At 39.4% G+C, this 16961-nt stretch overlaps 1 protein-coding gene and 1 long non-coding RNA gene across 17 annotated transcripts in view; one reads left to right on the top strand and one right to left on the bottom strand.

Annotated features, from left to right (window-relative positions):
• ZNF169 (zinc finger protein 169) overlaps positions 1–16961 on the bottom strand; it is a 58022-nt gene that overhangs the window by 29143 nt on the left and 11918 nt on the right. For 6 of the 16 annotated variants that reach the window (XM_086684793.1, XM_086684791.1, XM_086684805.1 and 3 more), the window contains exon 2: positions 11991–12078. In XM_086684793.1, the coding sequence (XP_086540919.1) occupies positions 11991–12023 (33 nt within the window). In that variant the 5' untranslated portion in view covers positions 12024–12078. The other 10 variants (XM_086684801.1, XM_086684802.1, XM_086684797.1 and 7 more) reach the window with 9 other exon arrangements.
• The window catches only part of LOC147574643 (uncharacterized), a 65230-nt gene that overhangs the window by 47074 nt on the left and 1195 nt on the right, over positions 1–16961 (top strand). The window lies entirely within an intron of this gene.

Raw genomic sequence — 16961 nt, 5'->3', positions numbered from 1 at the left:
TTCTAGGATGTAGGATTTGTAAATATCTTTTCCCATTCAGTAGATTGCCTTTTCATTTTGTTGATGGTTTCCTTTGCTGTGCAGAAGCTTTTCAGTTTGTCATAATCCCATCTTTTAATTTTAGCTGTTGCTGCCCTTGCCTGAGGAGAATGGTTCAAAAAAATATTGCGAAAACCAATGTCAAAAAGCTTACTGCTCACATTTCCTTTTTTATGTTTTATGGTTTTGGGTCTTACATTCAAGTCCTTAATTCATTTTGACTTGGTTTTTGTATATGGTGTAAGATAGCAGTCCAGTTTCATTTCTACGCATGTAGCTGCCCAGTGTTTTCAACACTATTTACTGAAGAGACTTTTTCACACTGTATAGTCTTGCCTCCTTTATCACAGATTGACCGTATATGCATGGGTTTATTTCTGGGCTCTCTATTCCATTGATCCAGGAGTCTGTTTTCATTAACCTTCTTTTGATTTAAAATCTAGTTTGTCTCATAATACGGCCTTTTTTTTTTTTTTTTTGTATGGAATACAAAATCTTGTGCAGTATTTTTTTTCCATCCTTTTACTTTCAACCTCATTCTTTATGTAACTCTCTTGTACGAAGCATATACATAGATCTCGGTCTCTTAATCCAGTCTACTAATCTGGACCTTTTAATTGGGAAGTTTATTCCATTTGCATTTAATACGAATCCTGAAAAGTACTTACTTATACCATTTAGTTGTTTGCTGTCTGTGTCTTTTGTTCCTCCATTCTTGCCTTTTTTTATATTTACTGATTTTTTTTGTAGTGTCACACTTTTATTTCCTTCTTCTCTTTTCAGTTTTTCTTTTAGTATTTTCTTAGTGTTTACCTTGTGGATTAAAATTAACATAGTAAACTTGTAAAACTCCACTTAGTTTCAGTAGTATATACTGTTTCTATACTTTTTAATCCCTCTCCTACTTTTGTAATTGTCACAGATTGCATTGTTATACACTATAACCGTTGACATAGATTTATAATTTTCTTGTCTGTTTGCCTTAAATCATACAGGAAAAGCAGAAGTTACAAACCAATAAAAAGTACAATATTGGCTTTTTTTAATGTTTATTTTTTAGAGATGGTGTGTGCATGAGCGGAGGAGGGGCAGAAAGAGGGGGACAAAGGATCTGAAGCAGGCTCCACACTGACAGCAGAGAACCTGATGCAGGGCTCCAACTCATGAACTGTGAGATCATGACTTGAGCCAAAGGTTGGATACTTATTAACTCACTGACCCACCCAGGCGCCTGCAATAGTGCCTTTTACATTTGCCTATGACGTTACCTTTTCTAGCGTTCACTTTTCTTTCTTATGGTTTAGAACTACTGCCGTGTCCTTTCATTTCAGCCTGAAGCATTTTTTGTTTTTAATTTTTTTTAATATTTGTTTATTTTTGAGAGAGACAGAGACAGAATGGTAGTGGGTTAGGGTCAGAGAGAGAAGAGGCACAGAATCCGAAGCAGGCTCCAGGCTCTGAGCTGTCAGCAGAGCCTGATGCGGGGCTTGAACCCACAAGCTGTGAGATCATGACCTGAGCCAAAGTTGGACGCTCAACCGGCTGAGCCACCCAGGTGCCCCCTGAAGCATTTTTTGTAGAGCAGGTCTACTGTTAATGAGCTCTCTCAGGTTTTGTTTTTTGTTTTCGTTTTTTTAAGTCTGCAAACCTCCTAATTTCTCCCTCATTCTTGAAGGATATTTTGCTGGATATAGAAATCTTAGCTGGGACGCCTGGGTGGCTCAGTCAGTTAAGCGTCCAACTTCAGCTCAGGTCATGATCTCACGGTTTGTGGGTTCGAGCCCCGCGTCAGGCTCTGTGCTGACAGCTCAGAGCCTGGAGCCTGCTTCAGATTCTATGTCTCCCTCTCTCTCTGTCCCTACCCCCCTTGTGCTCTCTCTCTCTCAATAATGAATAAATGTTAAACATTTTTTTTTTAAACTCTTAGCTGACAGTCTTTCTTCCAAGACCTTAAATATGTCATCCCACTTACTAGTGGTCTCCATGGTTTCTGATGAGAAATCAGATCTTATTGAGGATCCCTTGTAGGTAACAAATAACTTCTTGCTGCTTTCAAAATTCTGTGTGTATGGGTTTTGAGAATTTGACTATAATGTGTCTGGGTATGGATTTTATGGAGTTTATCATGCTTGGAGTTTACTAAGCTTCTTGGATGTATATATTTATGGATTGTGTTTTTTTTTTTAATCAAATTTGGGGAATTTCTGGACATGATTCCTGAAAACTTTCCCTGTCCTTTCCCTCTGCAAGCGTATGCAAGTACATCTGTTGGTGTCTCACAGGTCTCTCAAGTTCTGTGCATTTTTCATTATTTTCTTTCTGCTCCTTGGAGTACATAATCTCAGTTGAACTATTTGCAAGTCAGTGTCTCTATTTTGCCTATTTAAATAAGCTGTTAAACCCCCTAACAAATTTTTCACTTCAGTTTTTGTACTTTGCAGCTCCAAAAGTTCTGTATGGCTTTTTATAATTTCTCTATCTGTTCAAACATTGTTCACCTAGTTCTTTTAGTTCAGTGTTCATGGTTTCCTTTAGCTTTTTGTGTATATTTAAACAGTGCTGGTAGTTTAAAATGCTGTAGCACTCTCCTGCCATAAATTAAGAGCTGCTTCACCAAATTTTCCACTTTTGATTAGGTTCCAAAGTTCGACAAAAGTTAATTCTGGCAGATTTTAGCAGCTCATTAGTTGCTTTGGGGCAGGCACAGAACCTCGTACTTCCCTTACTCTGACATTTTGATGTCACAGTGTTTCTAACTGTATGATCCCATTTATACAAAGTATTCACAACAGTTAAATCCATAGAGACACAAAGCAGGTTAGTGGTTGTCAGTATCTGGAGAGGAGCAAATGAAGAGTAATTGCTTAATGACTCCTTGGTTGCACAACACTGTGAATGTCCTAAATGCCACTGAATTGTACAAGTAACACAATTTTTTTATTTTTATTTTCTAGAGAGTGCACATGTAAGTCGGGGAGAGAAGCAGAGGGAGAGAGAAAAGGTGAGGTGGGGGGAGAATCCCAAGCAGGCTCCATACCCAGTATGGAACCTGACATAGGGCTTGATCCCACAACCCCGGGATCATGACCCAAACCAAAATTAACAGTCAGATGCTCAACCGAGCCACCCAGGTACCCCTGAACATTTTTAAATTGTTAATTTTATGTTACGTGAATTGCACATCAATAAAATTTTTTAAAGTCACTTTCAAGGAGGAGATCTTTTCGAAGGGCACTTTCCATATCCTAGTAGATGGCTCAGAATAGTTTCAACAAACTGGAACAGAGGCTACTTACATGATTCTCACCATCCTATACACAATCACTGAGTTTCCTCAGAATCTCCCTTACACTTGCTGGTGTCAATACTCTCATGTGGAATTAAGCCCTATGTGGGCTTAGCACATAAAAGCGTCCTCTATGTCACTTGTAGCTATGGGCTTTCTCCCTCTATCAATTCTGACATTGAACAAACCCAGAGAGTCACACTGACTGCATTTACAGGCTTCTCTTCACCCCTCTGTATTTTCACTTATGGACTGTCTATTGTTAAGTCATAAATTTTTACTAAAGGCCTTTCCACATTCATGACATTTATCGGGTGCTATGGAGTGAACTGTGTCCTTCTAAAATTGATACGTTGAAGCCTTAACCCCTAATGGAGACAATAGCCTCCAAGGAAGTCAGGTTAAATGAAGTCATAAAGGTAGGACTCTGGTACAGTTGGGCTGGTACATAAGAGACCACAGCTCCCTATCTCTCTGTCTCTGCCGTGTGAACACACGGCAAGAAGATAGCCGTCTGCAAGCCGGGAAGAGAGACCTCACAAGGAACCGATCAGCCAGCACCTTGATTTTAGACTTCCCAGCCTCAAAAACTGTGGATGATAAATTTGTTATTTAAGCCACCGAGTTTATAGTACTTGTTGAGGCAGACTTCTCAAACTAATACAGATTTTGGTATTGAGAGCAAGCAGCCGCTGTTAACACACACCTAAACCTGTGGAAGCAGCTTTGGAACAGTGTGATAGAGGCTGGAAGACTGTCGAGCCACATAGTAAAAGAACACAAGATTGACGTGAAGGGACTGCTAATAGAAATAACAGGAGTTAAAGGTGATTCTGATGAGAGCTCAGAAAGAAAAGAGCTGGAGAGGACACTTCCGTTTTAGAGAATACACAAATAATCATGAAAATAATACTGGCAAAAATGTAGACATTAAAGGCCATTCTGATGTCTCAGATGGAAATGAGGTACAGGTTACTGGAAACCACAGGAAATATGATTTTTGTTATAAGGCAGTAAAGAACTTCGCTGAACTATGTTCCAGTGTTTTGTATAAGGTAGACCTTGTGATTAATGAGACTGGATATTTTAGCTGAAGAGATTTCAGAGCCAAGTGTTGAAGAAATGACTTGGTTTCTCCTGACTGCTTACAGTAAAATGTAAGAGACGTAAGATGAGCTGAAGAAAAAAATTGTTAAGCAAAAAGGAACCCAGGCTGAAGATGTGGAAAATTCCGTTTATCCACGTTGCAAAAAGAGGGAGAGAGAGGGAAGGGGAGAGAAAACTTGTTCTGAAGAGAACACTGAAGGTGCGTCTGAAAAATAATTTGATACAGAGATTAGTATCGATGTAAACCATGAATTTAATCAGCCACCTAGAAGCCAGGAATTGAGATGGAATTATACCAGCAGAAACACTGCCAGCTGGGATTAAACAGAGGAAACAAGACAGAATGAGCAAGGCTGCAGACACCCGTTATCTTTCAAAAAGGGGAAAGAATGACCCTGAAGGCAATTCAGAGGTTGTCAGAGCTGCCAATCCCACAGCAGGCCCAGGGGCAAGGATGCCCATCACTCCTCAGTTTGGCAGGGCCTTCTCAGAAAGCCACAGAGGTGGGGTCACCCATCTGACCTAAAGGGACACTCAACCCAGTGGGTCTGGAGGGTAGAACATCAAACCACGGAGGATTATTCATCAACATTAAGATTTAATACATTCTCCCTTGGTAGGTTTTAGACTTGGTGGGACCCATCACATTTCTCCATTTTGGAATGGGAGTATGTATCCTATGTCTGTCTACCATTTTATTTTGGAAGTATATAACTTATCTAGTTTCACAAGCTCACAAGAAGAGAGGGATTTTGCTGTAGGATGAATGATACCTAGATTCATGCCTGAGCTATATCTGACTTGGATGACATTTAGATGAAACTTTGGACTTTAAATCTGATGCTGGGTAAGTTAAGGCTTTGGAGGCTGTTAGCAAGAAATAATGTATTTCTGGGGCACCTGGGTGGCTCAGTCGGTTCAGTGCCCAACTCTTGATTTCAGCTCAGGTCATGATCCCAATCAAGCCCCACATTGGGCTCCACACTGAGCATGAAGCCTGCTTAAGATTCTCTCCCGCCCCCCTCTCCCTCCCACCCCTTCAGATAAATTTTAAAAATAATTCATCTTCATGTGAGAAGGACATTGAAGGGGGGGGGGGGTTCCAGGGGTGGAATGTTATAGCCTGAATTATATACTGAAATTTCATATACTGAAGCACTGATTCCAATATCAGTGTTTGTAAAGAAGTAACAAAGGTTAAGGGTGGGGCCCTGATCAAACAGGAATGGTACCTCATAAGAGGAAGAGATACTCTAGCTCTCTGTCTCTACCATGTGAGCAGTGAAAAAAGCAGCCATCTACAAACGAGGAAAAGTCCTCACTAGGAACTAAACTGGCCAGCACCTTGATCTTGGACTTTACAGCCTACAGAACTGTGAGAAAATAAGATTTCTGTTGCTTAAGCCACCTACTGCGTGGTATTCTTTTATGGCAGCCCTAGCAGACTAATGCGTGGGGTTTCTTTCCAGTGTAAACTTTCTGATGCTGAATAAGGTTTGCATTTTGACACATTTATCACATCCGTAGGGCGTCCCACCCGTGCGGATTCTGTCGTGGAGACAGTGAAAGCTCAGGCTGAAGCGCTCCCCACAGATGCTGCATTTTTATGGCTTTGTCCCCATGCTTCAGGTTCTGTGACACTGGCCAAATTGTGGAAACCCCTCCCACATTTATCACATCTGTTGGGCTTCTCTCTGAAGTATTCTTTGTTGTTGGGCCAGATGTGAGCTACAGATAAAGTACCTCCACGCTCCATACACTCATAGGCTTCCCCCTAGGAGTCTGTGAGAACAAGGCATGAGCTCTAACTAAAGGCTTCCTCACCCTTCCAGAATTTCTAGGGTTTCTCAGGGGGGTGCACTGATTCTGAAAGAGATTTAAGCTGGATTTGAATCCTTTCTTTTCCTACATTTGTTGCATCCATAGGGTTCCTCTCCAGTATGAAATTTCTAATACTGAAGATTCGAATTCTGACTGAAGCTTTTTCAACATTTGGTACACTTGTAAAATTTCTCTCCAGTGTGAATCCTCTGATACTAAGTTTTGAACTTTGAAGAATTTACTGTCACACACAAAAGGTTTCTCTCCAGAATAGATTTCCTCATGCTGCCTAAGCTCAAAATTGAGTAGGAAGCTTCTGCCACAATGAGACACTGTGAGTTGTTCTTTCTGAAGTCTCACTCTGTAGGAAGGTCTGCATTTAGACTGACATTGTTTACATGCTCATCACCTCCCTGGGCTCTTGCTCACATGGAATTTCTCTTGTGGAATATGGGTGCTTGCCAGGAACACAAGAGTCCCTTGGGGAGAGACTTGCAGAAATCTAACCTGAGCCAGTGTCACAAGCAGCCTCCACACCAGGTTCCTGAGGACCGTTCCTCAATGCCAAGAAGAAACCATCATCTGAGATTTCTTCTTTCACAAAACAAGACTGTGTGTCTCCGTCTTTATTGTACAGCCGCCTGTTTTGATTTAGGTTGTGTACATGAATCTTCTACTTGAATAATGAGTCCACTGAAGGCAGAGCCTGTGAAGTTTCTGTCCTGAAGCTCTCATTTGCATTAGGCAAAGGATGCCCTGCCTTCTGGCCAAAGTGTCTAAGACCTAAGAAATGCAGATCCAAAGGGGCTCATCAGCCAAACTGGCAATCTAGCACTGTGGCCACACAGTCACCTCTGTCCATGTCTGAGAAAGCAAGCAGGTGTTGGCTCTAGTCACTTTCCAACTGCTAACCCCCCTTGTTCATCCTCAGTGCTGACCCTTATAACCTCACCATCAGTCACAGACCATAAGCTTCAACATGAAGAAGCAGAAAGTCAGACGGAGGGAGAACACGGAAGCCCAATAAAGCAATAGGCTGTCCTCTCTTGATCCCTCTGGCGATATCCAGGATGCCAGGGTTGAGGCTAGCACAGAGATCCTATCCCAGGGGTGGTAGAGGGCACTGCCAGAGTGCTGCTGGGACAGAGCCACCAGATTGGCCTCCCACAAGATTTAATGATCTATTTCTATCATTCTGTTTGAAATATTCTCTTAATTTTGCAATTTCTCCTTTGATGTAAGGATTAGTGAAGAATGTGTCGTTCAGTTTCTAAATATTTGAGATTTACTTAGATATCTTATGGGTCTCTAATATAATTCAACTGGAGTTACAGAATATACACTGTATTCTTTAAATCCCTTCAAATTCACTAAGTCTGTCTTGCTGAGCATACCAAATGTACTTGAAAAAGTATATTCTGCAGTTGTAGGGTACAGTGTTCTATAATTTTTGACCAAGATGATGCATTTGCTAGTTTTCTTTAAATCCTATGTCTTTACTGACTTTTCACCTAGTTGTCCTATCAGTTGCTCAGAGGGGTTAAATCTCTTTTTAAAGGTATAATTGCCTTTTTCTCCCTTTAATTCTGTCAAGTATTTTAAAGCTTTGTTATTAGACACATATATAATTGTCATGTCTTCCTGAAGCTACTCTTTTATTATCATTCTGAAATGGTCTTCTTTCCCTTTGTCATGAAGTGGATTTTATTGATATTACTACATTTTCCTGTTCCACACTGAGCATAGTTAAAATAGAGACTTTGAAGTCTATCTGATTATTTCATCCACAGGATGAATTCTGGGCTGTGAATTATATCTCTAAAAAATTAAAATTTGAAAGATGGGTAAGATTCAGAATAATCAAGAAAAGAGTAGAGGGCTGAGAATCTAAAATGAAGCATGTAGGAAAGTAAGGAACACAGATATCATGAGAAGAGGAAGAGAGGGAAAAAGCCCATGATGTGGGTGAGAAGCACCTGGCAGGGGGAAAAGGTAGCTGGTGGTAGAATAGAAAGCAGAGGTGTTCTAGTATCCTGCAGATGGTTTTGAAAGCCAACGAAAAAAGAACACAGACACTCTTTTATTACAGAGCTGTAGCTCATAAAACTCAAAATACTCGTGTCATCTTACTTGGTCATTTGTGTTGACAATAACGGACTGTAATCCTAAAATTCATTTCATGAACAAAATTACCCACAGAAACAGGTTCTCAGACATTAAGAACAAGTAAAATTTGCAATGACTGAGAAATAGTGGGATGGGATGGTGAAAATCTGAATGTTTTTAACCTGTAACGAGTCATAGATTTGAATGTGAATGTAAGTGGTTTCTTCATCTTTAAAGATCTGACACTGGGGTAGTCACTAGTTTTAATACAATTTTATCATTAAAATCTATCAAAAATGTCCACAGACCAAAGATATTAAGTTCCAGTGACAGGACATGTCTATCAACTGATGAATAAAAAACAAGATGTCATATATCCATACAATAGAATGTTACTTGACCATGAAGAGGAATGAAATATTACTGACTCAGGCTATGACACGGATGAACCCTGAAAATATGCTAAGTGAAAGAAAACAGATACAAAGACTACATATTCTATGATTCCATTTATATGAAATAACCAGAATAATCAAATCTATAGAGATAGAAAATAGATTAGCACTTGCCAGAGGTGAGGGAAAGGGAGAAGAATGACTCCTAATGGGTGTGAGATCTCTTTGGGGGTTATGAAAATATTATGGAATTAGAACTATACACTTTAAAATGGCAAAATTTGGGGCACCTGGGTGGCTCAGTCGGTTAAGCGGCCGACTTCGGCTCAGGTCATGATCTCATGGTCTGTGAGTTCGAGCCCCGCATCGGGCTCTGTGCTGACCGCTCAGAGCCTGGAGCCTGTTTCAGATTCTGTGTCTCCCTCTTTCTGACCCTCCCCTGTTCATGCTCTGTCCCTCCCTGTCTCAAAAATAAATAAAATGTTAAAAAAAATTAAAAAAAAAAATAAATAAAATAAAATGGCAAAATTTATCAGATGTGAATTATACCTCAGTAGAAAGAAACTTTTAAATGTTTAATTCCATTTGAAGAATGATGACTAATTTATAATTTCTTAAAAATATCATGTACAGAATTAATACCTTGCTTTTACCATATAAATTCTAATTTATATGTAGCACAGTAGGGATTATGAGGAAAAGCACTGCCATTCTGCATTGTATAGTAATGTGCTATCTTGTGGGAAGAGGTCTATTGTGCATTGTTTTATTAGAGATTTAATGGTCAGGAGGAATTTTCTCATTTAGGTTTTCACCACTGAAAGAATAAAAGTGCAGTTTGTCTTAAAAAAAAAAGTTTAATTCCAATGATAGGTAAACCCTTATATAAGATGGGAGTCTTATAAGAATGGAGGCTGTGGGGCACCTGGTGGCTTAGTCAGTTAAGCATCTGACTTTGGCTCAGGTCATGATCTCAGTTTGTCAGCGCAAAGCCCTCTTCAGATCCTCTGTTCCCCTCTCTTTTCCCATACTCCATGTGCACACGTGTGCTGTCTCTCAAAAATAAACACACACACACAAAAAGAATGGAGGCTGTGCTATAGGTATCACTATTTGTTGACCAAAGACTCCTTCACACAGCAGACATTCAAAACAAATTTTAAGATTCAGTAAAGTAGTGCTAATTTCATACTAGCTAAGAGCCTTTAGGGCCAGCCCCAATCTATGCCACAATCCTAAAGCACACTACAATTTCTCCTATTAAGCCAAACCCTTTAGACATGCGTAAATATCATGTGTGTGTATGTAGTCAACAATATATTCAATTAGAACACAGATCAGAATATTCTGTATAATTCAGATCAGCCACATACCTAAGTATCTGGAAATGTAATTTAAGGAATCCTAAAATATGTCATTTCTATGCCTCAAATAACAAACTTAAACCCCTTTGTTCTTTATTCTTTCAAAATAAGTTAAAATTATGGTCCCTTTATGAAACAAGCCAGTGCCATGTTCCATTTTGGCCAAGAATGCTTCTCTATTAACACCATAAATGGTAAAGCGAAATATAAAAAAGTTCTCTCTTACCTTAAGGAACACTCTGTACCGCATGCACTACATAAACATGTTCTCTTAAAGGTATACAAGATTTGACAAAGGAGAGACACACAGTTCTCAATGGTTCTGATGATGTCAGTCATTTTTAATTTGTACATTAACAGGCAAATGTCCACCATATGAACCCAGTATTAAGATCAAGTTGAGATTTTCTGCAAAGAAATTCTACACTTGATATGACAGACACTGAAAAACTGAATGACACTATTTTGTGCAATTGATATAATAAGCACAAAAGTGTCTTACCTGGTATCTATTTAGGTGGTTAGTAAATGTTAACTTTATCCAATTATGTCAAGTTCACATGCTGCCTAGTCTTAAGGATGAGAAAATCTGTCCGAAAGGACATATATTCACTCAGTTACAGTTAACAGTTGAACAACATAGGGGGATAGGGGTGCCAACCCACCATACAGTCAGAAATCTGCGTATAACTTTTGACTCCCCAAAAACTGAATAGCCTATGATTAACCAGAAGCCTTACTGGCAACATAAACAGTCAATGAACACCTATTTAATATGTTATGTATATTATATACTATATTCACACAATAAACTAAAGAAAGTATTAAGAAATTGGTTTAAAAAAAGAAATTCTTAAGGAAGAATAAATATGTTTATAGCACTGTCCTGTATTTACTGAAAAAAATCCACATATAAGTGGACCCACATAGTTCAAGTCCATGTTGTTCAGGGACCACCTATACGGCTTATTTCCAAATCCTTGATTTCAACATGGCAAACTCCTTCAAAATCCAGCTTGCTCCAAGTTCAAGCCCCCACTGCTCAGCCTACCTTTGTAGATTCTGGCTGAATCTGGCTCAGAGCAGGTGAAGGCAAAACCTTCACAGGCCAGGAAAATGAGTGAGGCAGACTCTTCCGCCATGGTCAGGGGGCGAAGGCACGACTGCACTGTGGAGACACTGTTTGGCTTCAGCTACTTGTCATCCACCAAAAGGGTGGACTCTGGAGAGTGGTAAGCAATCTTTTCTCAAAGAGGTTGGCAATCCAGACCTTCAGATACAATCTTCCAATTTTTAGGTGTGGAAAACTCATTTAAATATAAAGCATGGGGCTGGCCAAACTAAACGTATCCGTGATTCCCAAGCAGACAGCAGGTCTGCATCCTCACCTCTACACAGAGAAAACTGATGACCAAAGGCCACTGGCTGTTCCAAGCTTTCCAAATAGTGAGGGACAGCCTGCCCAGTCACCCAGTCTCTGATATGTACTAGACTTGCTGTCACACTCCCACTGGAAGACTTTCTCTCAGTTCTTCAACTTGCCAAGTCCATCAGAGGCAGCTCAGGCAACTCTGAAAAGAGCTTTCTCCTGAAAGCCTTCCTTCAATTTTTCAGGCCTTGGGAATCACTGGGCACATAAGCATGAATGTCCTAGATCTGTATGTTAATTGTACTAATTATAGTCACACTTTACTACTTGGTGAATGTCTGAGTCATGAATGGAGCAGAGTCTGAGAAAGGGCTCCAGGTTAAGATGGGCCACATCTCCAAAATCGGGGCTAAATATGACCTAACACCACCAGGGGAGCTCCAAGGACAAGGAAAGGCAAGGAGTCCATCCTGCAAGAGCTAGGAAGAAATTTCAGGACTCACCTCATCCCTGGTTGTCAGGGGCCCTGGGGCCATATTCCTGGTCAGCTGAGTGCTCTTTCTAGAGAAGAGTCAAGTTGCAGAGGTAGAGCTGGGGAAAGAGAAGAAAGTGAGGGGGCGCTTGGGAGGAGTACCCTTCTATTAGCCTCCCAGTTCAGGGGAGATAAGGCAGGTTGCAGAGGGCATCAGAACAGCCTATTCTTAACCAGTGTCCTGTTAAAAAGGCCCCCCCAGAACTAGGCCAGCAGCAGGCTCAGCCCCAATCTCCAGTTGGGAATCGAAGCCTCCAGCCCCCTACAGCTAGGTGAGACTTTTATCACTGTGGGGTTTCTATTAAGCAGGAAAGGGCCTCAGAATACCCACAGGAGAGCACTCACGTTGAAAGCCAAAGTGACCTACCATGGGGAAAACAGAAACTCTCCATCTATATCTGCCCTAAAGCTAAAGGACAAGTCCTAGGAAATCCAAACAGAGTGCTACAAGTCTCCACAGAATTTGAGGGGAATGTGAAGCAGGGTGGACACCATTATCTGGTTGCCCCCCTCATTTATATATCCAAGATTGAGTTCCCAAGATTTGAAATGAGACTTGAAATTTAAGAGGCAGTCAGCAAATGGCCCAGGTCTTCAGCACGACAATATCATGAAGAAATAGGAGAGGGAAACCTTTCCTTAGGCAAAGATATTTACAAGATAACCATTCTTCAGATGTCCTTATATGCTTTGACTAGGTCCTGTTTTGCACAGATGAACTGGAAAGCATTTTGGGGATTACAAAGGACACTTCAAGAGGAAGTGGGTGTCAGATGGTGTTAATTATCATGAACATGGTTAGCTGTGATCATGATATTCTGCACATGGGGAAAATAAATTGTTATTAAGTGGTGCTGAAGTACTGAAGAGTGAATTAACATATGTTTAATCTTTTTAAAATGTGAAGCTTTCAACAAGTTAACAGCATAAAAAGAAAGAGAGCTCTTGTAGAAATAAAAAAAGACTTTAGATATACAGCAACCAAATGTAACACATGGACACTGTTTTGGCAGTTTTGAGCAATCCAGGAAATATGAACACTGAATGTCAGAGAACAGTAAAGGAGTGACATTAATTTTGTCAGGTTCACAGGTTAAAAACAGGCTGTGCTGACAGCCTCTGCAAATAACTGTGGTCGTGCTTAAAGAAAGGGTGGAAAAGCCACCAATCACAGTACTGCTTAGTGCTGAGAAAACAGATGCTGTCCCTGAAGAACAGGAACAAGGCAAGGATGTCCCCTCTCATCTCTCCTATGAACATCACATTGGAAGTCCTACCTAAGAAGACAAAAAAAAGAAATAACGGTACACAGATTGAAAAGGAAAAAACAATACTATCTTTGTCTGCAGATGACCTGATTGACTATATAGAAAATACCAAAGAGTCAAGAAATTTCTGGCACTAAGAAGTGATTATATTGAGGCTGCAGGATACAAGGTTAGTAATATGAAAAAATCAACTATTTGCCTATATACCAGCCACGAACAAATGGAATTTTAAATTAAAAACACCACAACACTTAAATATTAACACCCAGAAAAACAAAATACTTAGGTATAAATCTAAAACAAATTTGCATAAAATCTGTGTGAGAAAAATTATAAAACTTCTTAAAAAAATCAAAGAATATCTAAATAAATGGAGAGATATCAGTCAGTTAAGCATCTGACTCTTGATTTTGGCTCAGGTAATGATCTCATGGTAATGGGATCAAGCCCCATGTCGGACTCTGTGCTGACAGCATGGAGCCTTCTTGGGATTCTCTCTCTCTCTCTCTCTCTCTCTCTCTCTCTCTCTCTGCCCCTTCCCCTCTTGTGCACACGCATGCTCTCTCTAATAAATGTGCACAGCAGGGTACAACAGAACCTATTCTTCATAAGGCCATGACTTTCAAGACCAGGAGTTGTATGTAGCTGACTTTCCTAACACAGAGAAAATGCACAGAGACTTAGACAAAATGAAGAGAGGAGTATGTCCCAAATGAAAGAACAGGACAAAATCACAGCAAGAGAGCTAAATGAAACAATGATAAGTAATATGCCTGATAGAGAATCTAAAGTAAGTTTTATAAAAATTCAAATACTCACTGGACTTGAGAAAAGATTGGAGAACTTCAGTGAGACCCTTGACAAACAGACAGAAAACATAAAAGAACCAATCAGAGATGAACTTAACTGAAATTAAAAATACACTAGAGAGAATAAGCCCTAGACTAGAGGAAGCAGAAGAACGGATCAGTGACCTGGAGGACAAAAGTAATGGAAAGCAATCAAGCTTAACAGGAGAAAAAATAATAATAAATGAAAACAAAAAACTCAGCGACACCATCGAGAGTAATAATATATGCATTACAGGGATCCAAAAAGAAGAAAAGAGAGAAAAGGGAACAGAAAATTTATTTGAAGAAATAATGGCTAAAAATTTCCCATATCTGGGGAAAGGAACAGAATTCCAGATCCAAGAGACACAGAGAGTCCCCCACAAAATAAATTCAAGACACATAGTTATTAAAATGGCAGAAAATACTGATAACAAGAGAATTTTAAAAGCATCAAGAGAAAAAAGTTACCCACAACAAAACCCCAAAAGGCTATCAGCTGATTTTTCAGAAGAAGCTTTGCAAGCCAGACGGAGTGGCATGATATATTCAAAGTGCTAAAAGGAAAAAAACCTGCAACTAAGAATCTGGCAAGGCTAGGGGCACCTGGGTGGCTAAGTTGGTTAAGCGTCTGACTTCGGCTCAGGTCACTATCTCGCAGTTAGTGGGTTCGAGCCCCGCATCGGGCTCTGTGCTGACAGCTCGGAGCCTGGAGCCTGCTTTGGATTCTCTGTCTCCTTCTCTCTTTGCCCCCTCCCCCACTTGTGCTCTGTCTCTCTCTATCAAAAATAAATAAATGTAAAAACAAAAAAATTTTTTAAAGAATCTGGCAAGGCTATTATTCAGAATGTAAGGATAAATAGCTTCCCAGACAAACAAAAGTTAAATTCATGACCACTAAACCAACCCTGTAAGAAATGTTAAAGGAAACTTCATGAGTGGAAAGAAAAGGCCATAACTATGAGTGGAAAGAAAAGGACAGAACCAGGAGTAAGAAAAGTAGGAAGCATAAAAGCAGTAAAATTAAGTACACCTATAAAAATCAGTCAAGGGATTCACAAAATAAAAGGATATAAAGTATGACACCATATAACTAAAACATGGGAGGGAGAGGAATAAAGAACGGGTTCAAACTCCTACAGCCATCAACTCATTATAAACTGCTGTATGCATAAGATGTCATCTATAAACCTAATGGTAATCACAAATCAAAAGCCAATAATAGATATGCAAAAAAAAGGAAGTAATCCAAATATATCACTAAAAAAACCCAGAAAACTGTGAGAAGAGACCAACAGAAAAAAGGAACAGAAAAGAAGTACAAAAAAAAATCATAAAACAAGTAACAAAATGGTAGTAAGTACATACCTAACAATAATCATCTTGAATGGAAATGGACTAAATGCTACAATCAGAAGACACAGGGTGGCAGAATGGATTAAAAAGAAACCAAAAAAAAAAAAAAAAGGAAGATCCATCTATATGCTGCCCAAAAGAGCCAAACACACGCAGATTAAAAGTTAAGGGATGGAAAGGCATTTATCATGCAAGTGGTAGTGATGAGAGCCAGGGCACAGTGTCGGAGAAAGTATGCCAAGCCTGTTTTTAACCTGTGAACCTGACACTGTGCCTTGGCTCTGACACTGGCCATAGCAACATTTTTCTAGATATGTCTCCTGAGGCAAGGAAAACAAAAGTAAAAATAAACCATTGGAGTTACATCAAAATAAAAAGCTTCTGCACAGCAAAGGAAATAATCAAAAAACCTAAAAGACCTACTGTATGGGAATATATATACTGGCAAGGTACGTATGCAATAAAGGGGTTAGTATCCAAAATATATAAAGAATACAAAATATATAAAGAACTAATACAACTCAACACCAAAAAACAAAACAAAAACAAAAACTAGTCCAATTACAAATGGGCAGAAACAAGAACAAACATTTCTCCAGAGAAGACAGATGGCCAACAGACACATGAAACGATGCTCAATATCACTCATCAGAGAAATGCAAATCAAAAGCCACCTTACACCTGTCAGAATGGCTAAAATAAAAAATACAGGAAACAACAAGTGTTGGCAAGGATGTGGAGAGAAGAAAACTTTGTGCTTTATTGATGGGAATGCAAACAAGTGCAGCCACTGTGGGAACAGTATGGAGGTCCCTCAAAAATTAAAAATAGAACTACCATATGATGAAGTCATTTCACTACTGGGTATTTACCCAAAGAATATGAAAACAGTAACACAAACAGATATATGTACCCCTATGTTTGCTGTAGCATTATTTACAAGAGCAAAGATATGGAAGCAACCTAATTGTCTATTGATGGATGGATAAAGAAGATGTGACACACACACGCACGCACATACACACATAGTGGAATTAATCAGCCATAAAAAAAGAATGAAATCTTGTCATTTACAACAAGAATGGATCTAGAAGGTACAATGCTAAGTGAAACAAACCAGTCAGCGAAAGACAAATACCATATGGTTTCATTCATATGTGGAATTTAAGAAACAAAACAAATGAACAAAGGAAAAAAAGAGACCAAAAAAGACTTTTAACTATAGAGAACAAAGTGATAGTTACCAGAGAACAGGTAGGTGGGGGGATGGGTGAAACAGGTGAAAGGGATTAAGAATACACTTATCCCGGTGAGTACTGAGTAATGTATACAATTGTTGAATCACTGTATTGTACACCTGGAACTAATACAACAGTGTATGTTAACTATACTAGGATTTTTAAGAGAGAAACCCCTCAAAATGGGTTTCTCACCTAAATGTGAGAAATGAAACCATAAAATTGCTAAAAGAAAACAGAGGCAGTAATT

This window comes from Puma concolor, chromosome D4, assembly GCF_028749965.1.
Source record: "Puma concolor isolate L17-30 chromosome D4, mPumCon1.1.hap2, whole genome shotgun sequence".
Taxonomy (NCBI): domain Eukaryota; kingdom Metazoa; phylum Chordata; class Mammalia; order Carnivora; family Felidae; genus Puma; species Puma concolor.
Note: the sequence above shows the minus strand (reverse complement) of the source record. Positions and strands in the feature narration are given on the sequence as shown.